A 20,591-nucleotide genomic window follows, 5' to 3' on the forward strand; every position below is an offset into this window, starting at 1 on the left:
ACTAAAGAAAGCTTCAAAGCATCCCTGGAAGAGTGGAGTACACCTTGAAAAGAACAAAGGAAGCTTCAAAGCATCCATGGAAGAGAAGATGACAGGTTTGCCTGGGGCATCCTAAAAGAATAGAGTTGCCCAACCCAACCCTTTGCTTCTTGAGTAATCCTCTCTTGCTGTTGGCCAGGGATCTCGTTCACTAGAGAAGAACAAGAGAGAGCTTCTGGCTGGGCTTCCAGAAACCAGCCGAGCTCTCAAATAACACCATGTACTCTCTCGCTCTTTGCCTCCTGATCCCGCTCCTGCATCCAGGTAAGTCCTTTGGATCGATAGAGCTTTATGGGATGATTTTTTTTGACCATGGAGGGGGTTGCTCCCGGCTCTTCTAGATGCGCTGCAGGAGTTTTGGTTTCTCTCTTCCATTTCTGATTACTCCGGTTTGCGAACAAACTCTTGGAAAGCCTTCCTTCGAAACTGAAGTGGCTTGATTGGCAACAACGAGCGATGTTAAACGTTTGGCTCCCTGCTTCCTGCAAAATTCTTCAGGCTCTCCCATCCCTCTTCACGCAGAGAAACCAATCAGGCTGGCTTTGTTTGAGCAGGTGGCAATCTCAATTGAGAAAACTTGTCTTTCTCCCTTTCCCAGTATTTTGATGCAGGTTTAAGGAAGAAGGGAATAAAGAACGGGTGGTAAAGGGGTGATTTTTCTCAATCAAGCTATGCGGAAAAGAGTTGAGCCATTGTTTGCTAGAAATCTTTTGAAAAGCCTTATACAAGGACATCATAAGTGTGTGTGTGTGTGTGTGTGTGTGTGGAGGTGCCATCTTCTTCCTGGTCCTCTGGAGGAGGAAGAACAGGGTCTATGAAACAAGAAACAGATAAGCCACAATGAAATCGGCACCTTTGGGGACTTTTCCATTCTTCTATCCCAAGAGCTGATGGACATCGCTAGTTGCAGACACCAAGTTATGCTAATCTCTTCTGGTTAGCTGGGGTCATGAGGATCTCAGTTGAACCAATAGCTTTCCGTCCCAATTTGGGGAAGATTTCTTTGCTTTAAGGATTACAGATCCATGATCTGAAACAATCAGATAACCTTTACTGTCATTTTTTTTTTTACCGTGGGCACACTGGCTCACATTGAAAATGAATTTTTGTTGCCTGCTCTCAAAAGAAAGTAGATCTCTACTTTCCCATACCCATACCCATACCCATACCCATACCCATACCCAACACACATATACACATGCTATATAGCAATAGCACTTAGACTTATATACCACTTCACAGTGCTTTCCAGCCCTCTCTAAATAGTTTACAGAGTCAGCCTGTTGCCCCCAACAATCTGAGTCCTCCTCCCTCGGAAGGATGGAAGGCTGAGTCAACCATGAGCCGGTGAGACTTGAACTGCCAAACTGCTGGCAGTCGGCAGTCATATATCTACATCCATATCCATATCCATATCCATATTTATCTCTATCTCTATCTCTATCTCTATCTCTCTCTCTCTCTCTCTCTCTATCTCTATCTCTATCTCTCTCTATCTCTCTCTCTCTCTCTCTCTCTCTCTCTCTCTCTCTCTCTCTCTCTATCTCTATCTCCATCTCCATCTCCATCTCTCTCTCTCTCATCTATCTATCTATCTATCTATCTATCTATCTATCTATCTATCTATCTATCTATCTATCTATCTTATCTATCTATCTGATATATATATATATAGATATGGGTAGATGGGTAAATAGATAGACAGACAGACAGACAGATATAGATAGATAGACAGACAGACAGACAGACAGACAAAGATAGATAGATAGATAGATAGATAGATAGACAGACAGATGACTGCCGACTATTAATCACTGTCCATTTTGAATACATAGCGGAAAGAGGAAACTTGAGAGTTCACAAGGTTGATGCTATAGGGAACAAAAATGTGACTGAATCTCTGCTTCAGAAACCACAAAGACACCCTCCCCACTAGGTAACAAGGAAAACAGGTCATGAAGAGGACATGTAGGGACCCAGACAACACTGTGGGCCCTGCTCAAGCATCCCTTATAAACTATGTCCTGGATAGAAAGGGGCGGACTACCAACAGAGAGACAGGCTCCGTGCTTTCCATGATGACAAGAGCAAATCAGTCTTTCTCGTCTTCCGTTCTCTTTGGTAAGACCCGATCCCATCAGGAAGTGCCTACCAAATGGCTAAAGATGGCAGATAGCCAGTCCTGGATTAGCCATTAAGCAAAATAATCACGTGCAAAGGGCACCAAGGGAGTGGGGCTAAAATAGAGGTGTTTTTCTCTCCCTTAGGTGTCAGACCCTTTCATCAACACACTTGACTTTAGTCAATTTTTTTTTGTAACTGTCCTTATTTGCCCTCAGGTTGCTCAACTAAGTTCCTCTAATGAGGAACAACAGAAGTTTAATGTACTTTAAGAGGTGTTTGTTTTGCAATGGCTTAAAGACATCTGAACAGCAATGCTATGGGCAATTCAGCACGGTCTAGTCTAGCCAATAAGAAATATGAGATTCTTTGCAACTCTACCCAGCTGCCTTTCTCTTCTCTTCTCGTCTCTTGTTTGTTTGTTTTTGTTTTTAAATTTTGGACCTGTTTATCCGTCTTAATTTTTTCTTAATCCTTAGCTCTCAGCCTTAAGGCTTAATCGTTCTGCAAGAAGTAGGATGGGTTGAGTTGACTCAGCTCCAAAACAGGCAAGGAATTGGTGTGTTTGTTCAGCCTGATCATTGATCCATAACTCATTTGGGTGGGTCCTTTTTCAGTCTTTTTTTTTAAAAATATTGATCCCCCCCCTTAGCAAAGTTCATGAGTTTTTAAAAGTAGAACAATTAGGGGAAGTTTAATTTAATTTAATCTAATTAATTCAATTTATATGCTGCCCCTCTCCGAAGACTCAGGGCGGCTCACAATACATTTTAAAAAATCATTATAAAAAACATTTAAAAATTAAAAACATGAAAAACATTAAAAACTCATTCACGCCATTCATGGCCGGATCTTGCCAGATCACAAGAGCAAGATCAACAGCCCCAGGCCTGCCAGAAAAGCCAGGTCTTCACTGCTTTTTGGAAGGCCAATAGGGTGGGGATGGTCCGGACCTCAGGAGGTAACTGGTTCCAGAGAGCTGGGGCAGCCACAGAGAAGGCCCTTCCCCCGCGGGCCCACCAGCCGGCATTGTTTAGCTGACGGGACCCGGAGGAGACCAACTCTGTGGGATCTTACCGGTTGCTGGGAGCTATGCGGTAAAAGGCAGTCTCGAAGATAACCTGGCCCTAAGCCATGTAGAGCTTTAAAGGTAATAACCAACACCTTGAATTGTGACTGGAGACCAATAGGGAGCCAGAATTCAATAGAGAATAATGATTTAGTGGAATCAAGTCCATGCGCTGTAGAATGAGAGGTCTTCGCTGGAGTACCGAACGCTGTAAAATACTTCTGAAGACAATTTCAGATATAAGTCACAAGCATACATTCTACAAGTGTTGAATTATTTAGCTTCTCCCATTTGCTCGTGATCTAAAACAGGAAGGCATTGGGGATTGGGGAGATGTGGTTTTCAGATTTGATATTTGATACCCATCTAGGTTCACGACAAACTGCTGGAAACACACTGTTTGTTCAAGCTCTATTCAGGCTGGAGATGAGTAGGTACTGAAATGGTTCTTCTGGCACCAATTTCATCGAGATGATTTTAGTCACTGTCTTTCAACATTTCCCTGTAGTTGATGCCATCTTCTGTTTCAACTGCACCAGCACAGAAGGTTATAATTGCAGCACAGCTCAGCAGAAATGTTCATTTGCGGTCAACAGCTGTATCACCATTGCCAGGGATGAGGACACAGGTCAGTAACTATCTTTCAGTCTGCCTCTAAAACAAATTAGTATGGAAAATAATGATATTTTTTTTCTATTTCTATTTCTGCTATTTCTAGATCTATCTATCTATCTATCTATCTATCTATCTATCTATCTATCTATCTATCATCTACCTACCTACCTACCTACCTACCTACCTACCTACCTATCTTCTATCAGAGAGTCTCTCTGTCTCTGTCACTTTGTCTCTCTCTCTCATCATCTATCTTCTATATCATCTCTCTCTCTCATCTCTCTCTCTTATCTATCTATCTATCTATCTATCTATCATCTATGTATCTATTTATCTTCTATATCATCTCTCTCTCTCTCCCATCCATCCATCCATCCATCCATCCATCCATCCATCCATCCACCCACCCACCCACCCACCCACCTACCTACCTACCTACCTATCATCTATCTCTCTGTCTCTCTCTCTTTCTATATCATCTCTCTCTCCTATCGATCTATCTATCGATCTATCGATCTATCTATCTATCTATCTATCTATCTATCTATCTACCTACCTACCTACCTACCTACCTACCTACCTATCATCTATCAGAGAGTCTCTCTGTCTCTCTGAGCACGTGTTGAGAGATTTACTTGCACCAATTCTTCTCTGAGGTTTGTAAGCTTCATAATTGTGATCTTTCCCCACACTGCTAGCTGAAATTCATTACTTGATTCAGAAGACAGAGATAGGAGGTTGGATCTTTTGTGCAAAAACTGTCCCTGAGTTAGGGTGGCCCATGCCGAACTCCAAGACTCCATCTCGCCAGCATGCATCATTATATGAGATGGTCATTATGAATATAGAATGATAGGGCTGGAGACCCCCTGCCCGAGGGAGGAGACTTTATTGCTTTCAAAAAGATTTCAAAGCAAATTGGTCAGGTTTGCCACAATACATGCAGAAGAGAGTCAGACTGGAAAGTTAAAAAATCTATTTACCAACCCACACTGGACCAGCCTGGCATACAGGTAGTCCTTGATTTATGACACTATCCTTTGGACAACTGTAGAGGAAAAGAAGGGAAAACATTCCTATTTCAGGAATTGACCTGACTTTTCTAATTGACCTGACTTCCATCCCCAGGGACCCAGGACATCGAGAACCCAGTTTACGAGAAGAAGTGCAATTCCGACGATCGATTGTGCAACCAGTTTTATGGCTTGGTGGCGGGGGATTTTCGCATGCGGTGGAATTCCAGCTGTTGCCGTGCCGATCGCTGTAATATTAAGGAAATAACTGGTAAAGAACTGGAGTTGTTTTGATCAAAGAAGCCTATTTTTGCTTAGTCTAATCACTTGAGCAAAATCATCTCATTTTGTAGAGATTCTCAGGTTCTTTTTTTGGGTCTCTCCATCCATAGTTCAAAAAGCATCTCAGAATCGGAATGGAATCCGTTGCAATTCATGCTTTGCCCATGGCACAGATTTGTGTCTTAATAAGACGGAGGTGGCCTGCACAGGTCCCATGACACACTGCATCCACTTTGCCACCCGTGCAAAGAAAGGTAAGTAGATAGATCCATCTTTTGTCCATTGGAATTCTACTTTCAATACGTAGTCCTCAACTTACAACCACATTTGGGACCAGAATTTCTGTTGTTGAGCAAGGCGGTTGTTAAATAAGTTGCACCCATTTTTTTTTTTTTTGGCCACAATTGTTAAATTGTGAATTACTGCAGTTGCTAAGTAAATCACATGGTTATTAAGCAAATACAGTTTCACTCATTGACTTTGCATGTTGGAAGCCAGTTGGGAAGGTCACAAATGGCAATCGCATGACCCTTGGGCATTGCAACCATTATAAATGCACATCGGTTGCCAAGCAGCCAAATTTTGATCACGTGACTGTGGCAACATTGCGATGGCTGTAAGTGTGAAGATCGGTCATAAGTCACTTTTCTCAGAGCCATTGTAACTTTGCTCGCAAAATTAATGGTTGTAAGTCAAGGACTTACAAAGGACGTGGTGGCTCAGTGGCTAAGACACTGAGCTTGTTGATCGAAAAGTCAACAGTTCAGAGGTTCGAATCCCTAGTGCCGCGTAATGGGGTGAGCTCCCGTTCCTTGTCCCAGCTTCTGCCAACCTAGCAGTTCGAAAGCATATAAAAAAATGCAAGTAGAAAAATAGGGAGCACCTTTGGTGGGAAGGGAACAGTGTTCTGTGCGCTTTTGGTATTGAGTCATGCCAACCACATGACCACGGAGACGTCTTCGGACAGCACTGGCTCTTCGGCTTTGAAACGGAGATGAGCACCGCCCCCTAGAGTCAGGAACGACTAGCACATATGTGCGAGGGGAACCTTTACCTTTACCTTAAAGTCAAGGACTAGTTTCTGACTCAACGTTTCTCAAAGTGAATTTGCAACCATGTTGATAAATAAGGAAGTGCAACAGAATCAAAAACTCACCGTTATTCTCAGAAGAATTCTAGAGATAGTTCCGTTCATTCAACCTGACTAATTCTTTCCCCTCCCATCCTTCCAATATAGAAACATTCAAGGACCAACAGGTTACCTTCACAGGATGTGCTACCAAGAACCTGTGCGACATGGGAGCGGTGGCATTGTTTGCTGCTGGCCGCGATGTGGATGTCACCACCAACATGTGCAGTTTTGCACCAGGAATTGTTTCTCGACACAACTTGGTCTGGTCCTTTTTAGTGGGGCTACTCATTCTTAATATTTGCGTCTGAGTTTTCCTACAAACTCCCAGCATTGCCTACTTGGTCATCTTCTAAGTAGTCCCTCCCTACTTCTTCTACCGTGTTGGTCTGCTTTCATCTCCCCTCTACAACAAAGTTGTTGTAACTTTACTTTACCAAAGAACTACCATATTTTTTGGAGTATAAGACGCACTGGATTATAAGATGCACCTATCTTTTTTGGTGAGGAAAACAAGAAAAAGAAATCTGCCTCTGCCTCCCAGCAATTTTTCCTTGTTGCAGCAAACAGCAAACAGCCTGCTTTACTTTCATTTTCGTTTTCAGCATAGTTTGATTAGCACAAGAGAAAAAAAAATCTGCTCCCAGCAATTTACCTCCTTGCAGCAAGCAGCAGAGGCCCATGCAAAACAGCTGAGAGCAAAACAGCTGAAAGTCGGGAGGCCGATCCAATCAACTTGTGCTAATTAGACTGTGCTGAAGCTGAAAGGAGCTGTTTCTTCTTGCTGCTTGCTACAAGGAGGTAAACTGCTGGGAGGCAGAGGCCAAAGGGTGGGGGTTAGTGGGTGGCGGGGCTACATTTGATGTATAAGACACACCTAAATTTCATTTTAGGGGGGAAAAAGGTGTGTCTAATACTCTGAAAAATACGGTAAGAAAGGCTGGCAAACCCTTCTCTCTAGTAATAGTTTACCAGTGGCTAGACACCCAGTCTGAAACCTGAAGGAAGGTGTTGGACATGGAATCAAATTGTGCAGCCAGTTCCTGTTTCTTTGGTCTTGGTCAGTGGGGAAGGTTTCTGCCCTGGGAAGGGTCCAGAAACTCACTTCTTCCAGAAGAGACAAATTGGCAAAGTGTGAGTAGAAGAAATCAGGGTGGTTTTACTGGATTTAAACATCATTGCCAAGCTTTTCATGTATTTAAGTGTGAAATATAAATGGAGGAGCAATTTGAGTGTTTTGATACCTGCACCCTAGCCCCACTCATGTTTTGCACTGCAGCCAGCCACTCAAGAAATTCTACCCTCCTCTTTAGTGGATAAAGAATTGGAATTGGACCAGGTTCAACTCTTTACCTAGCTATGAGAAACAGAAGCTGTATTTACTCACAACATGGTTATTCCATTTGCTTTGTTTGCACAACTGCAATATTGGCTAATTAAATGGAATCATGCAATATGGTAGGCCACCAAGTCACAATTATCCAATGTTGAAACTAACGATTCGTTACTACAGGTGACATAGTTAAACCTCCTATATGAAAACATCCACTGGATCTCCATCTCCTCCTCCTCCTCCTCCTCCTCCTCCCTCCTCCTCCTCCTCCTCCTCCTCCTCCTCCTCCTCCTCCTCCTCCTCCTCCTCCTCCTCCTCCTCTCTTTGACCCAGAGTTATTCCTTGCAGCTTTTGTAGCCTCTTCCTTTTCTGTAGGGCAACCAACAATGCTATTTTCCCTGCCCTGTGATTCATCATCAGGCCCAGATGGTCTAGTGCAGTGTTTCTCAACCTTGGAAGTTTGAAGATGGGTGAACTTCAACTCCTAGAATCCCACAACCAGTGCTGCTGGCTGGGGGATTCTGGGAGTTGAAGTCCACCCATCTTCAAGCTACCAAGGTTGAGAAACGCTGGTCTAGTGTGTCTCACTGATTCAGAGTTTCTCAACCTCCGCAGCTTTAAGAGATTGTTTTAAAACAACTGTAAGTGTTGTTAAACAGCAATTCAAAGTGCTTTTCAACCTCACCATGCTAGCTGGAGAGCTGTGGGAGTCGGTCCACACATTCTAAAGTTGTGGAAGTTGAGAAATGTTGCACTAGATCCGGTGTCTGCAACCTGCAGCTCTGGAGCCACATGTGGCTCTTTGACCCCTCTCCTGCGGCTCCCTACCAACCCAGTCGCGCAACCTGCTCTCTGCCCTGAGACACTGGCCCATGGCTGATGTCAACCTCGCTAACACAAGGGCTGGTGGGATGGGAATGGCATATGCACCAAAGACAAATTCCTTGTGTGTCCAATCACACTTGGCCAATAAAGAATTGTAATCTAATCTAATAGTGGTTGTTGTGAGGAAAATAGGAGGAGAAAGAAGTATTATATACAATATTTACAAAAATAATAAAGATGAGGTAAAAAGCGATTAAAATAAATAACTCCTGCCACTTGTTCCATCACTTGAATAACTCCACAAGACTCAATTATTTGCATTCTTAGTTTATTTAGGTGATAGCTTAATGACAGTTGAAAGTTAAGAAAGAACCTCAGAGTGAGCTAGAACATCAAAGCATAGTAATTAAAAACCCATCACTCATCACCAACGCAAATCACAAACTTTAATCTCTAACTTGAGTATCTTTGATCCCAAATTCTTACTTCTTTGGATGAAGCCCTTAATTCCATCCCCGCCCAAATATTCTTGAAAAGCCATTCCATCCTTCCAGTCCCTTAGGATTCTGGCATTCTACTCTTTCAACGTTTAAACGAAGTAATCCATGCCCAAGCTCCGTTTCTCCTTCTGGGTAGGTACAGGTATTCTTGTTTGCACATCCCTGGGCAGTGACTGTTGAACGGAATGCTGACACTGGGGAAGAAAAGGGGGAGAAGGAAGCATTTAGGAAACTTTTCTTAGTTTTCCCTTTCACTTTTAATGGTGTGGCACTGAGATACATTAACGAATGTATGCAGTGGTGGGATGCTGCCGGTTTAACAACTGGTTTGGTGATTGCACGCGCATCAGTGGTGGGTTCCTCCCAGTTCAGCCAAGCCGGTAGCGGTGACAATATGATGTCACTGAACCGGTTCACCCCCCGCCCTCCCCCACCCACGTTATTCTTACCTTTTATTTGGTCCCACCCCCAATCTATTGCTGCCTCCTGAGTCCCAGCTGATGACTAGAGGGAAAAAAACTGTTTAAACTCTTGCCGTGGGGCTTCAAAGGGCTGTCTTACATCTTATCAGTGTTAAAAGCAAACAAATGAGTCGGGTTGTAAGTGCGAGGACCTTCCAGAAATGACTCTGACCAGCTAACCACGCCCACCTAGTCACATGACCTTCAAGCCACACCCACAAAAAAGCCATGCCCACAGAACCAGTAGTAAAAAAAATTAGAACCCACCCCTGGCGTGCATGCCTGCTTTGCGTCCGTGCACAGTTTTACAAATACTAACCTTCTGTGTTACCACTTGGGAGTAACACAGCTGAGGAGCGGATTGCCGCTCTGCCACGCCAATCAGCTGAGAAGATAAAGGTAAGTAAAGCACAGGGGCAGGCGGGTGGGCCGGCCAACCTGATCGTCCGAGTGAACCGGTTCGCTCCCAGCTGATTGTCGGAGCTACCGGTTCACCCAAAGCAGTCCGAACTGGTAGAATCCCACCCCTGATACGTATGTATCTGTCCGGTCATCTAGACAAAGCCTTCCTGGTGAGGCAAATAAGGAGTGGATGAGATGTTTGATAGCCCATTGTCTTGGACAGTCTCTCCCCTGAGGCATGTCCTACCCCCACTCTGTCAACCACCCCCAAATTACTAAAAATCTGTTTTAAATCCAGCAGCATTTGGACCCCCATTGATTGAGTAAGGGGGATCTATCTCAAGTTTTGAATCAAAAGGTTTTCTTGTTGTTTTCTTCCTTGAAAAAAAAAAAAAAAGAACTGAACTGAACGTAGCCAAAGACCGAAATATGGGTTTTACTTTGTACTGTTTATGTTTCTCTTTCATTTGCTGTAGGTTGAATTTCATTTGTTTCTAAAATGTTCCTCCCCAAAATGATAAAGGATGAGGTTGCTCACGTGCGTAGGTGTTGAATTTCGCACTGAAACACTGGTCCTCATCACCGAGACACAGCACGGATCCATTTTGTTCAGAAGAACCATTTTGTTCATAAGAGCCTGGACAGTAGAACCCATTGGGTTTCATGAGCTCACGCCTTGGTACTGCAAAGAGGAAGCTTCAGAGTTAGCAAATACTTTTAACAACCACAATACTGGGTATGTCTAGTTTGATGAAAGGAAGGACTAGGGGAGACATAATAGCAGTCTTCCAATATCTCAGGGGCTGCCACAAAGAAGAGGGAGTCAAGCTCTTCTCCAAAGCACCTGAGGGCAGGACAAGAAGCAATGGGTGGAAACTAATCAAGGAGAGAAGCAACTTAGAATTAAGGAGAAATTTCCTGACAGTGAGAACAATCAGTGGAACAACTTGCCTCCAGAAGGCCTGAATTCTCCAACACTGGAAGTTTTAAAGAAGAGATTGGATAGCCATTTGTCTGAAGTGGTGTAGGGTTTACTGCCTAAGCAGGGGGTTGGACTAGAAGACCTCCAAGGTTCCTTTCAACTCTGTTATTCTATTCTATTCTATTCTATTCTATTCTATTCTATTCTATTCTATTCTATTCTATTCTATTCTATTCTATTCTATTCTATTCTATTCTATTCTATTCTATTCTATTCTATTCTATCCCATCCCATCCCATCCCATCCCATCCCATCCCATCCCATCCCATCCCATCCCATCCCATCCCATATCCTATCCTATCCTATCCTATCCTATCCTATCCTATCCTATCCTATCCTATCCTATCCTACCCTACCCACTCTACTCTACTCTACTCTACTCTACTCTACTCTACTCTACTCTACTCTACTCTACTCTACTCTACTCTACTCTACTCTACTCTACCCTACCCTACCCTACCCTACTCTACTCTACTCTACTCTACTCTATTCTTTCTGAAGTATTTATAGCTCAATTAAACGCCCTCTAATCATTTTGACTACATTTCTTGTCATTCTCAGTCAGGAAAAGGTTTGTTTTCCCATTGTGTTCATACTGGAGTAAGGCATGAAATTTGGAAAGCATGATTTCTTAATGAACTTAAAGGAACTTAGTGGGGTCTTTAGAAATGACTCAAAATAACATTTTAACCTCCTCCCCTCTTGCTCCGTCTGATTTATGTCAGAAGGATCATTCCATTGAGGCTGGAGGGGGTTTCTCAATAGATGGTTCTCCTTTTAGCGACAACGTCTTCCTAAGGACTTTCATGCTACTTGATCCCTCCACCGGCAAACATACAGGGTGCCGAAAGCAGTGACAACCTGCTCTTTCAAATGGGAGAGTCTGCTGCAGAGATGGGTTTCAGCAGGTTCTGACCAGTTCTGGAGAACCGGTAGTGGAAATTTTGAGTAGTTTGGAGAACCGGCAAATGCTATCTTTGACTGGCCCTGCCCCCATCTATTCTCTGCCTCCAGAGTCCCAGCTGATTGGGAGGAAATGGGGATTTTGCAGTAACCTTCCCCTGGGGTGGGGAGGGAATGGAGATTTTACAGTATTCTTCCCCTGCCACACCCACCAAGCCATGCCCACCAAGCCACACCCACAGAACTGGTAATAAAAAAAAATTTGAAACCTACCGCTGGTCTGCTGGTTGTTAGAATGGGCATTTTAATCTCAGGTTACTTACTAGGAAGAGGTGCTGTATTACAGCCATCGGTCTCACAACACTCTACTCTCAGCTGCTGGAATTTGCCGGCTACCGATGTGAGGCCATAATAAGCTTTGGAGCATTGCTTATCTGTTGCACATGACTTGTAAGTAAAGGATAGTGGAGCACTGGCTGCAAAATTAAATCAGAAAAACAAAACAAAACCTCATTGTGGCAGGTAACACAGAAATAAAAACATCCACCCTTCCAATTTAAAGGTTTAAATTCAGATGCTTCTGATGATCAATTCTAAGTAGTGGAGAGGTTTTCAGCTGAGGATAAGGGGGCATAGATCTCGTGATGCTCCCTCTAGATTATCCTGCAATGAAATGGAAATCATGGAGAGGTGCCATAAAGACAGGGATGGGTTCTACTTACCTTTACTATCGGTTTGCAATGGGAGCACACGTGCAAGCGCAGATCGTCCATGATGACATCCGGGCGGGTAGGCGGAGCCTCTCGCTGCTTTTACTACCGGTTTGCAAGAACCAGACTAAACCGGGAGCAACCCATCACTGCATAAAGAACTGCGGTGGCACAGTGTTAGAATGCAGTACTGCAGGCTACTTCTGCTGACTGCCGGCTGCCAGCAGTTTGGCAGTTCGAATCTAGGGGTGAAATGCTCCCGGTTCGGACCGGATCGCCCAATCCGGTAGTGATAGCGGCAGGTGGTTCGGAGAACCAGTAGCAAAAATCCCTCCCCACCCCCATGCCCAGCTGAGCCGCGCAATCATCAGAGGCTTTTTATTTTATTTTTAAAAGCATTTTTTCTACAACCTCTTCAGCCGAAAAAATGCTTTTAAAAGTAAAAAGAAAAGCCTCTGCCGATCAGGCAAGTCAGCTGGGATCGTCAGAGGCTTAAAAAAAAAAAGAAAAGCCTCTGCTGATCAGGCAAGTCAGCTGGGATTGCCAGAGGCTTTTAAAAGCATTTTTTTACAACCTCTTTGGCCAAAGAGGTTGTAGAAGAAATGGTTTTAAAAGTATATAAAAAAAAAGTTGGCCACGCCCACTCAGTTATATTACACCCCCCCCCACCACCAAGCCACACCCACAGAACTGGTAATAACAAATTTTACATTTCACCACTGTTCGAATCTCATCAGGCTCAAGGTTGACTTAGCCTTCCGTACTTCCGAGGTCAGTAAAATGAGGACTCAGATTGTTGGGGGCAATACGCTGACTCCGTAAATTGCTTAGAAAGGGCTGTTTAAACACTGTGGAGCGGTATATAAATCTAAGTGCTATTGCTATTGCTACTAGAGAGCATTCTAACACCTTTGACTTCACCTGGGAGAAATTTACTCCAACTTCTTACTCCAGATAGGTTCGGATGAGATGGAGAAGAGTGATTAGAGAGCATTCTAACACCTTTGACTTCACCAGGGAACGTTTCTATTCTTTTGAGCTGAATGAGGTGCAGTATGATGAGTTTAACAGATGCCGTTGTGTTCCTGATTGATGGCAACTAGATGTAGGAAACAGCCCAGGTACGGGGAAATGTCTGTTGTGACTCCCACCAACACCTATAAATCACCCCTTGATGCTCTGGGGACCAAAGGTATGAACATGGCAAACATCATTAAGACTGAAAGTGCATTTCACTCACTCATACTGCTGCGAAAGGAAAGTGAAAGACAATATTTTTCATCCGGTCCACATTCCACCAACTTCATGTTCTCGTTTTTGCATTCTTCTTTACAGGCAAAGCAGGACTGGCAGTTTAAAGATGCCGCTGCAAATAGAAGAAGAAAAAAAGGAAGGAACGAAGGGAGGGAGGGAGGAAGAGAGGGAAGGAGGGAAGGAAGGAAGGAAGGAAGGAAGGAAGGAAGGAAGGAGATTTCTAATCAGTCATGCTGTAGTTCTAGCAATGTTGAAGATCTGTAATGAGATAATTATCAGGCAGTCCTCAACTTACGGTGATCATTCAAAATATAGCGATTCCTTGAGAGAACCCACAATTGAAATTCTTCCCTTACTTTGGACAAATCCTTAACTACAATTTAGTCAAAATTCTTCCAGATTTCTCTTCCCTCCCATATTTACCGCTGGTGTTACCTGTTGAGATGACTGAAGAGAGGAGGCACAGGACAAAAATTCGAGCAGACATTATGATGACAATGGTGAATCGACTGTGTTTAGTGACGGCAGTGTGAGATATTTATAGTTCCTGGTGTATGCCGACCTTGGAGGATGAGTTTGAAGAAATCTGCTGAGGAGGTGGAAGGGGAGTTGGGGATGACAATCAAATTCCACACAGAGTAGTAGAGCAACATCAACTTACACAAGAAGTTGGGGCATGGGAAAACCTGTACAGAATCCATCAAGATGAGTTAGGCAGTTAGTCATATTGATGGTGAAGAAAAACTTGATCTGTGCTCTTCCAGTTCATGATGTGGGGCCCATGTGGTAATGCCCATCTATTAACGGGGTAAGAAATGAGGCTCAAAATCACCATTGGGTTGAGATTATTTTGGTAACATTTCAGGAGGAACCATAAATGTGATCGGGCAGTGTAGAAGCACCTAGCTCAATAGTAGTAACTGGGAGTGGGCAATCACTTAAATATGAGCCAGCTGTGTGTTGCAGCTTCCAAAAAAGCCAACACAGTTTATTTATTTATTTATTGGTTCGATTTATATGCCGTCCTTCTCCGGAGACTGTTAAGCAATAGCCTTCATACTTTTGTATATACCTGCTTTGTAGGGCTTTTGGCCCCTCCTAAGCGATGTTCTTTTTTATACAAAGTCAGTTTATTGCCCCCCCCAATCCGGGTCCTCATTTTACCTACCTCGGAAGGATGGAAGGCTGAGTCAACCTTGAGCCCGCTGAGATTTGAACTTGCAGTAATTGCAGGCAGCTGGCAGCTAAGTGCTACTTAACAGCACTTTAGTCTGCTGCGCCACCAAGGCTCAATAGTTCTAGGCTGCATTAACAGAGGGATAGAATTAAGATCACGTGAAGTGTTAATACCACTTTATAATGCCCTGGTAAAATCACACTTGGAATATTGCATCCAGTTTTGGTCACCACAATGTAAAAAAAAGGTTGAGAAGAGCAACAAAGATGATTAGGGGACTGGAGCCTAAAACATATGAAGAACAGTTGCAGGAACTGGGTATGTCTAGTTTAATGAAAAGAAGGACTAGGGGTGACATGATAACAGTCTTCCAGTATCTAAGGGGCTTCCACAAAGAAGAGAGAGGATGTGTGGTCAACCTATTCTCCAAAGGACAAGAAACAATGGGTGAAAACTAATCAAGGAGAGAAGCAATTTAGAACTAAGGAAACAATTCCTGATAATGAGAACAATTAACCAGTGGGAAACTTGCCTCCAGAAGTTGTAAATGCTCCAACATTGGAGGTTTTTAAGAAGAGATTTGACAACCATTTGTCTGAAATGATATAGGCTTTCCTGCCTACATGGGGGGCTTGGATTAGAAGACCTCCAAGGTCTCTTCCAATTTATTCACCAGGAAGGTGTGATGAAACAAGAATGTCCTCCAGATTCTTCTCTCTACCACAGGGGTCTCCAACCTTGGCAACTTTAAAACTTGTGGGCTTCAACTTTGAGAGCTGGCTGAGGAACTCTAGGAGTTTAAGTCCACAATTTAATTTAATTTAATTTAATTTAATTTAATTTAATTTAATTTAATATTTAATTTAATTTAATTTAATTTAATTTAATTTAATTTAATTTAATTTAATTTAATTTAATTTAATTTAATTAATTTAATTTAATTTAATTTAATTAATTTAATTAATTTAATTTAATTATTTAATTTAATTTAATTTAATTTAATTTAATTTAATTTAATTTAATTTAATTTAATTTAATTTAATTTAATTTAATTTTCGCATTTCTATGCCGCCCAACTCTCAAGGGACTCTGGGAGGCTTACAGCAAAAATAATGCGAACAATGAACATAGAAAAATTATTATTGGTGTAATGTGGGTGTACCTAGGTGCACCCACAACAGCTCGCGCAGCTGCATTCTGGACCAACTGTAGTCTCCGAACACTCTTCAGGGGTAGCCCCATGTAGAGCGCGTTGCAATAATCTAACCGTGAAGTGACAAGGGCATGAGTGACTGTGAGGAGAGCCTCCTGATCCAAGTAGGGTCGCAATTGGTCGCAACCAGATGAGCCTGTGCAAAGGTCCCCCTAGCTACAGCTGCCAGATGTTGCTCTAATCTCAGCTGTGAGTCTAGGAGGACACGCAAATTGCGAGCCCGTTCTGAGGGGGACAATTTCTCCCTCCCAGAACCAAGGATGGACAGTCGACATAGTCTTTAGGAGGCAATACCCAAGTCTTCAAGTTGCCAAGGTTGGAGACCCCTGCTCTAGCATATCTATCTATGGGCTGAAACACTGCTGACATTCCTCGGTTGAACATGTCTACTCTGTCCAGCTGGGCCAGTTTGCCAGGTTCACAGATAGGAGACCCATGATACGCTCAAAGAACCACTCCTTCCTAGAAACCGTGGATTGTAAATCACCCTGAATTCAATACTGTTGAATTCCATTCGTGTTGCACCGGATTGCAGCAGAACATTTGCAAGAATTCACATAAATTAAGCTCTGCAACTTTTTGGACCATTCCATAAGAAAGTCCGGAATGATGAGCTGCGTGTGGGAGGGAAAGGACAGTGGGAAAGAGTAGCTAGTTGAATGAGGAAATAATTGAACCTGGTCCCTCTAGGCTTGGCGCCAGCTCCCTTATGCCTCCAGGCCCATGGTTAAACTGCTTTGCAAACAGCAGAAAGATACTTCTGGAAAAGAGGAGGCGTCAGTTTCTCTCCTGAATTATGGGAATTTGTAATGCGGACAACATGAGGCAAGCAGTGGTGGGATTCAATTTTTTTTACTACCGATTCTGTGGGCGTGGCTTGGTGGGCGTGGCAGGGGAAGGTTACTGCAAAATCCCCATTCCCTCCCAATCAGCTGGGACTCGGGAGGCAGAGAATAGATGAGGGCGGGGCCAGTCAGAAGAGGTATTTACCGGTTCTCCGAACTACTCAAAATTTCTGCTACCGGTTCTCCAAAACTGGTCAGAACCTGCTGAATACCACCTCTGGAAGCCAGACATCAGCATGCAAATGTGGTGGGTTGCCCCCGGTTCGGACAGGTTCACAAGAACTGGTAGTTCAACTAGTGGGAGACCCCGCCCACCGCCCCAGATGTCATCATCGGCAACCTGCAATCCCGTTGCGAACTGGTAGTAAAGGTAAGTAGAACCCACCCCGATGCAAAGAGAGAAAATGTCAGTGTCATGTTTTCTTCAAGGCCATCTATCCTGTCTGGGTAACAGCCTGACTAATGTAATTGAGCAGAGAAATATTTTGGAGAGCATCAAGATGGTTGAAGTGAGGAAGGCTTGTTTTTCTTTTTCGGTTTAGCATTTTTTTTAATTGAAAACAACTTTTGGTTGATTGTTCTCACTGTCAGAAAATTCCTCCTCATTTCCAGGTTGAATCCCTCCTTGTTCAGTTTCACGAGACTTCCTTCAATTCCAGCCTATCCAGGAGTGGGATTCAGCCGGTTCAGACCGGTTTGAGTGAATTGGTAGTTACGGCCAGTGGCTGGGCCCACCCACCTGCCCCGGCCAGAGGTGGGTTTCACCAGGTTCTGACCAGTTCTGGAAAACCGGCAGCGGAAATTTTGAGTAGTTCGGAGAACCGGTAGTAAAAATTCTGACTGGCCCCGCCCTCATCTATTCTCTGCCTCCCAAGTCCCAGCTGATTGAGAGGAAATGGGGATTTTGCAGTATCCTTCCCCTGCCATGCCCACCAAGCCACGCCCCCCAAACCATGCCATGCCCACCAAGCCACACCCACAGAACCAGTAGTAAAAAAATTTGAATCCCACCACTGGCCCCAGTGCTATCCTGTGCTATACAATCACTGCGTTTTTGATTCTGGGCAAACTGGTTGTTAAATCATGTGAAGCCCACTTCTGAACCTATCTCTTGATATTTCAAAGAGCAAGCAATGGAAATGCAGTATATCAAATAAATGCAAAGCTATGAGGATGGGGCTAAATATATTCAGATGTTGATGACCAGTAATCTGGATTTCCCCCCTGCCCCCGCTCCATTTCTACCATCTTTATATCCTCATTTTGGAGGGGGAGAAAAGGAATGAAGATATGTAACATAGGACCAGCTAATGGAGTCATAAACATCCTGCTTTTGAAATTCAAAATTAGTTTCATTTTTTTCCCTTAGTAGGTATCCTAAATGGTTTCTTTAGCTGTGGTATGTTTGAAGAAGAAAAGGGAAGCCAAAGAGATTGGAGGTTGATGCTATTCAGCTCACCAATCATTTTAGATGTTTAAATCCCCCTTGATTTTGATTAGAGTGAGACCATTTTTTAAAAATCAAGTTTTATTCACTTATACATAAGGGTCACATCTACTTAGTTCTGGACCAATGTATGATGCCATAAATAATCATTAACAGAAATTAAAATTTAATAGCTCTGCAGACAAAGCACCATAATTTAACACCAGCTGTCTGCAATTAAAGTAAGTTCGAATCTCACCCAGCTCAAGGTTGACTCAGCCTTCCATCCTTTCTAAGGTAGGTAAATTGAGGACCCAGTTTGTGGGGGCAATAAGCTGACTTTGTATAAATATACAAAAGTATGAAGGCTACTGCTTAACGCACTGTAAGCCGCCCTGAGTCTCTGGAGGAGGGCGGCATATAAATCAAATTAAAAAAAAACAAAACCCTTTGCAACATTTTTTTTCAAGGATGCCCATGGACTTTTTGGAATGGAAATGGAAATTGAAAAAATTCACAGTGCGTTCTCTGTTAGGTCTGTGACATTTCTTGTCAAGTTCATGCCTTCAACTTGAAAATCCTGGATCATGTGAGGTCAAAGGGCCGTCCTACAGCTGATCAGTGTTAAAAGCAAACAAATGAGTCGGGTCGTAAGTGCGAGGACCTTCCAGAAATGACTCTGACCAGCTAGCCACGCTCACCTAGTCACATGACCTCCAAGCCACACCCACAAAATAAGCCACGCCCACAGAACTGGTAGTACAAAAAAATTAGAACCCACCCCTGGGTAGCACCTAGGCTTATATACCGTTTCATAGTGCTTTTCAATGCCTATATTTATGAAAGAGCTCTACCCTGGGGATTTGTCTCCCAGTTTGAGACGAAATCAATCAAAGTAGGAGGGCAAGGGGGAGTTATTCAAAAAAAGCTGTCTTGCGTGATAAAGATAACAGTAACCGAGTCGGAAGGGACCTTGGAGGTCATCTAGTCCAACTCCCTGATGTTCATCCATATTTTGACCTCTATCAATCAAATTGGCTGTGAGGCTGTGATAGACATTAAAAGGGTTAGTGGTTATCATGAAACTTTGCTAACTGGAATATTTGCTTCCTCCAGTGGAAAATCATGATGAACTTCAACCAAATGGGTTACAGTGCCCAGGGCTGCTATGCACTACATGAGGATTCTTGTGAAGCCAATCAAACTGTAATCTGCATTGGCAATGAGGATCAGTGTTTTACCCTAAGTAGTACCATAATAGCTTGTGAGCAGACATTTCCTTCCTTCCTTCCTTCCTTCCTTCCTTCCTTCCTTCCTTCCTTCCTTCCTTCCTTCCTTCCTTCCTTCCTCCCCACCTTCTCTTCCACCATCCCCCCTCCCTCTTTTTTTTTTAAATAAAGGAAGATTATCTTTTTGGAGAAACATTATCAAGCAGTTAATAGGAGCCCTGGTAGCGCAGCAGACTAAAGCACTGTTATTAACATCAGCTGCCTGCAAGTTCAAATCTCACCAGGCTCAAGGTTGACTCAGCCTTCCATCCTTTCTAAGGTAGGTAAAATGAGGACCCAGTTTGTGGGGGGCAATAAGCTGACTTTGTATAAATATACAAAAGTATGAAGGCTATTGCTTAACTCACTGTAAGCCGCCCTGAGTCTTCGGAGAAGGGTGGCATATAAATCAAATTAAAAAAAAAAAATACCCCTTTGCAACATTTTTTTTCAAGGATGCCCATGGACTATAATTCCCAGAATTCCCCTGTCAACATGGACATTGCTGAAAATCCTAAGAATTGAAACCTGTATTTTAGAGATCAGCTGCTCGGGAAAAGAAAAGAAGGAAGAATTTTTGAAAATTTGTGGAAAATAATGTTTGGAAATTTCAAGGCAAAAGTTCTCCAGGTGTGCTATGATTACTGGAGAATATGTGTTGAAGAGGAGGTTGACTGGGAGAGTAGAAGAATAGAGTTGGAAGGGACCTTGGAGGTCTTCTAGTCCAGCCCCCTGCTCAAGTAAAAGTAAGTAGAACCCTCCCCTGAACTGCGGGAGGCCTTTCAAAGGAAAGTACCTTGAGATTATTGATATGAATACTTAAGAATGGATGTTATGAGAGACAAGTTCCATCTTAGAAACCAGGAGATTGTGAGTTCTGCTCCTGCCTTAAGCAAGAAAGCCAATTGGGTGACTTTGGGGCAGTCCCTCTCTCTCAGCCCCACCTCACATAGAAAAAACAATTGCTACCAACCTGCCTTCCATTGAGGACCTGTATACTGCACAAATCAAAAAGAGGGTTGTG

General features: G+C 43.3%; 2 protein-coding genes across 2 annotated transcripts; one reads left to right on the plus strand and one right to left on the minus strand.

The window, feature by feature from the left end:
* Positions 1–257: 257 nt before the first annotated feature.
* Positions 258–6,579, plus strand: LOC139321335 (protein RoBo-1-like). Its single transcript, XM_070950005.1, has 5 exons — positions 258–303; positions 3,738–3,857; positions 4,973–5,128; positions 5,250–5,393; positions 6,377–6,579. The coding sequence occupies exons 1-5, from the start codon at positions 258–260 to the stop codon at positions 6,577–6,579; spliced, it is 669 nt and encodes a 222-aa protein (XP_070806106.1).
* Positions 6,580–8,929: 2,350 nt separating this feature from the next.
* On the minus strand, positions 8,930–14,125 carry LOC139321401 (phospholipase A2 inhibitor and Ly6/PLAUR domain-containing protein-like). The gene is made up of 5 exons (XM_070950087.1): positions 14,074–14,125; positions 13,625–13,750; positions 11,998–12,150; positions 10,328–10,471; positions 8,930–9,120 (listed from the first exon to the last, which is right to left on the minus strand). The coding sequence occupies exons 1-5, from the start codon at positions 14,123–14,125 to the stop codon at positions 8,930–8,932; spliced, it is 666 nt and encodes a 221-aa protein (XP_070806188.1).
* Positions 14,126–20,591: the final 6,466 nt, after the last annotated feature.

This window comes from Pituophis catenifer, unplaced genomic scaffold (assembly GCF_029215685.1).
Source record: "Pituophis catenifer annectens isolate HBS135680 unplaced genomic scaffold, rPitCat1.0.hap2 SCAF_9, whole genome shotgun sequence".
NCBI lineage: Eukaryota > Metazoa > Chordata > Lepidosauria > Squamata > Colubridae > Pituophis > Pituophis catenifer.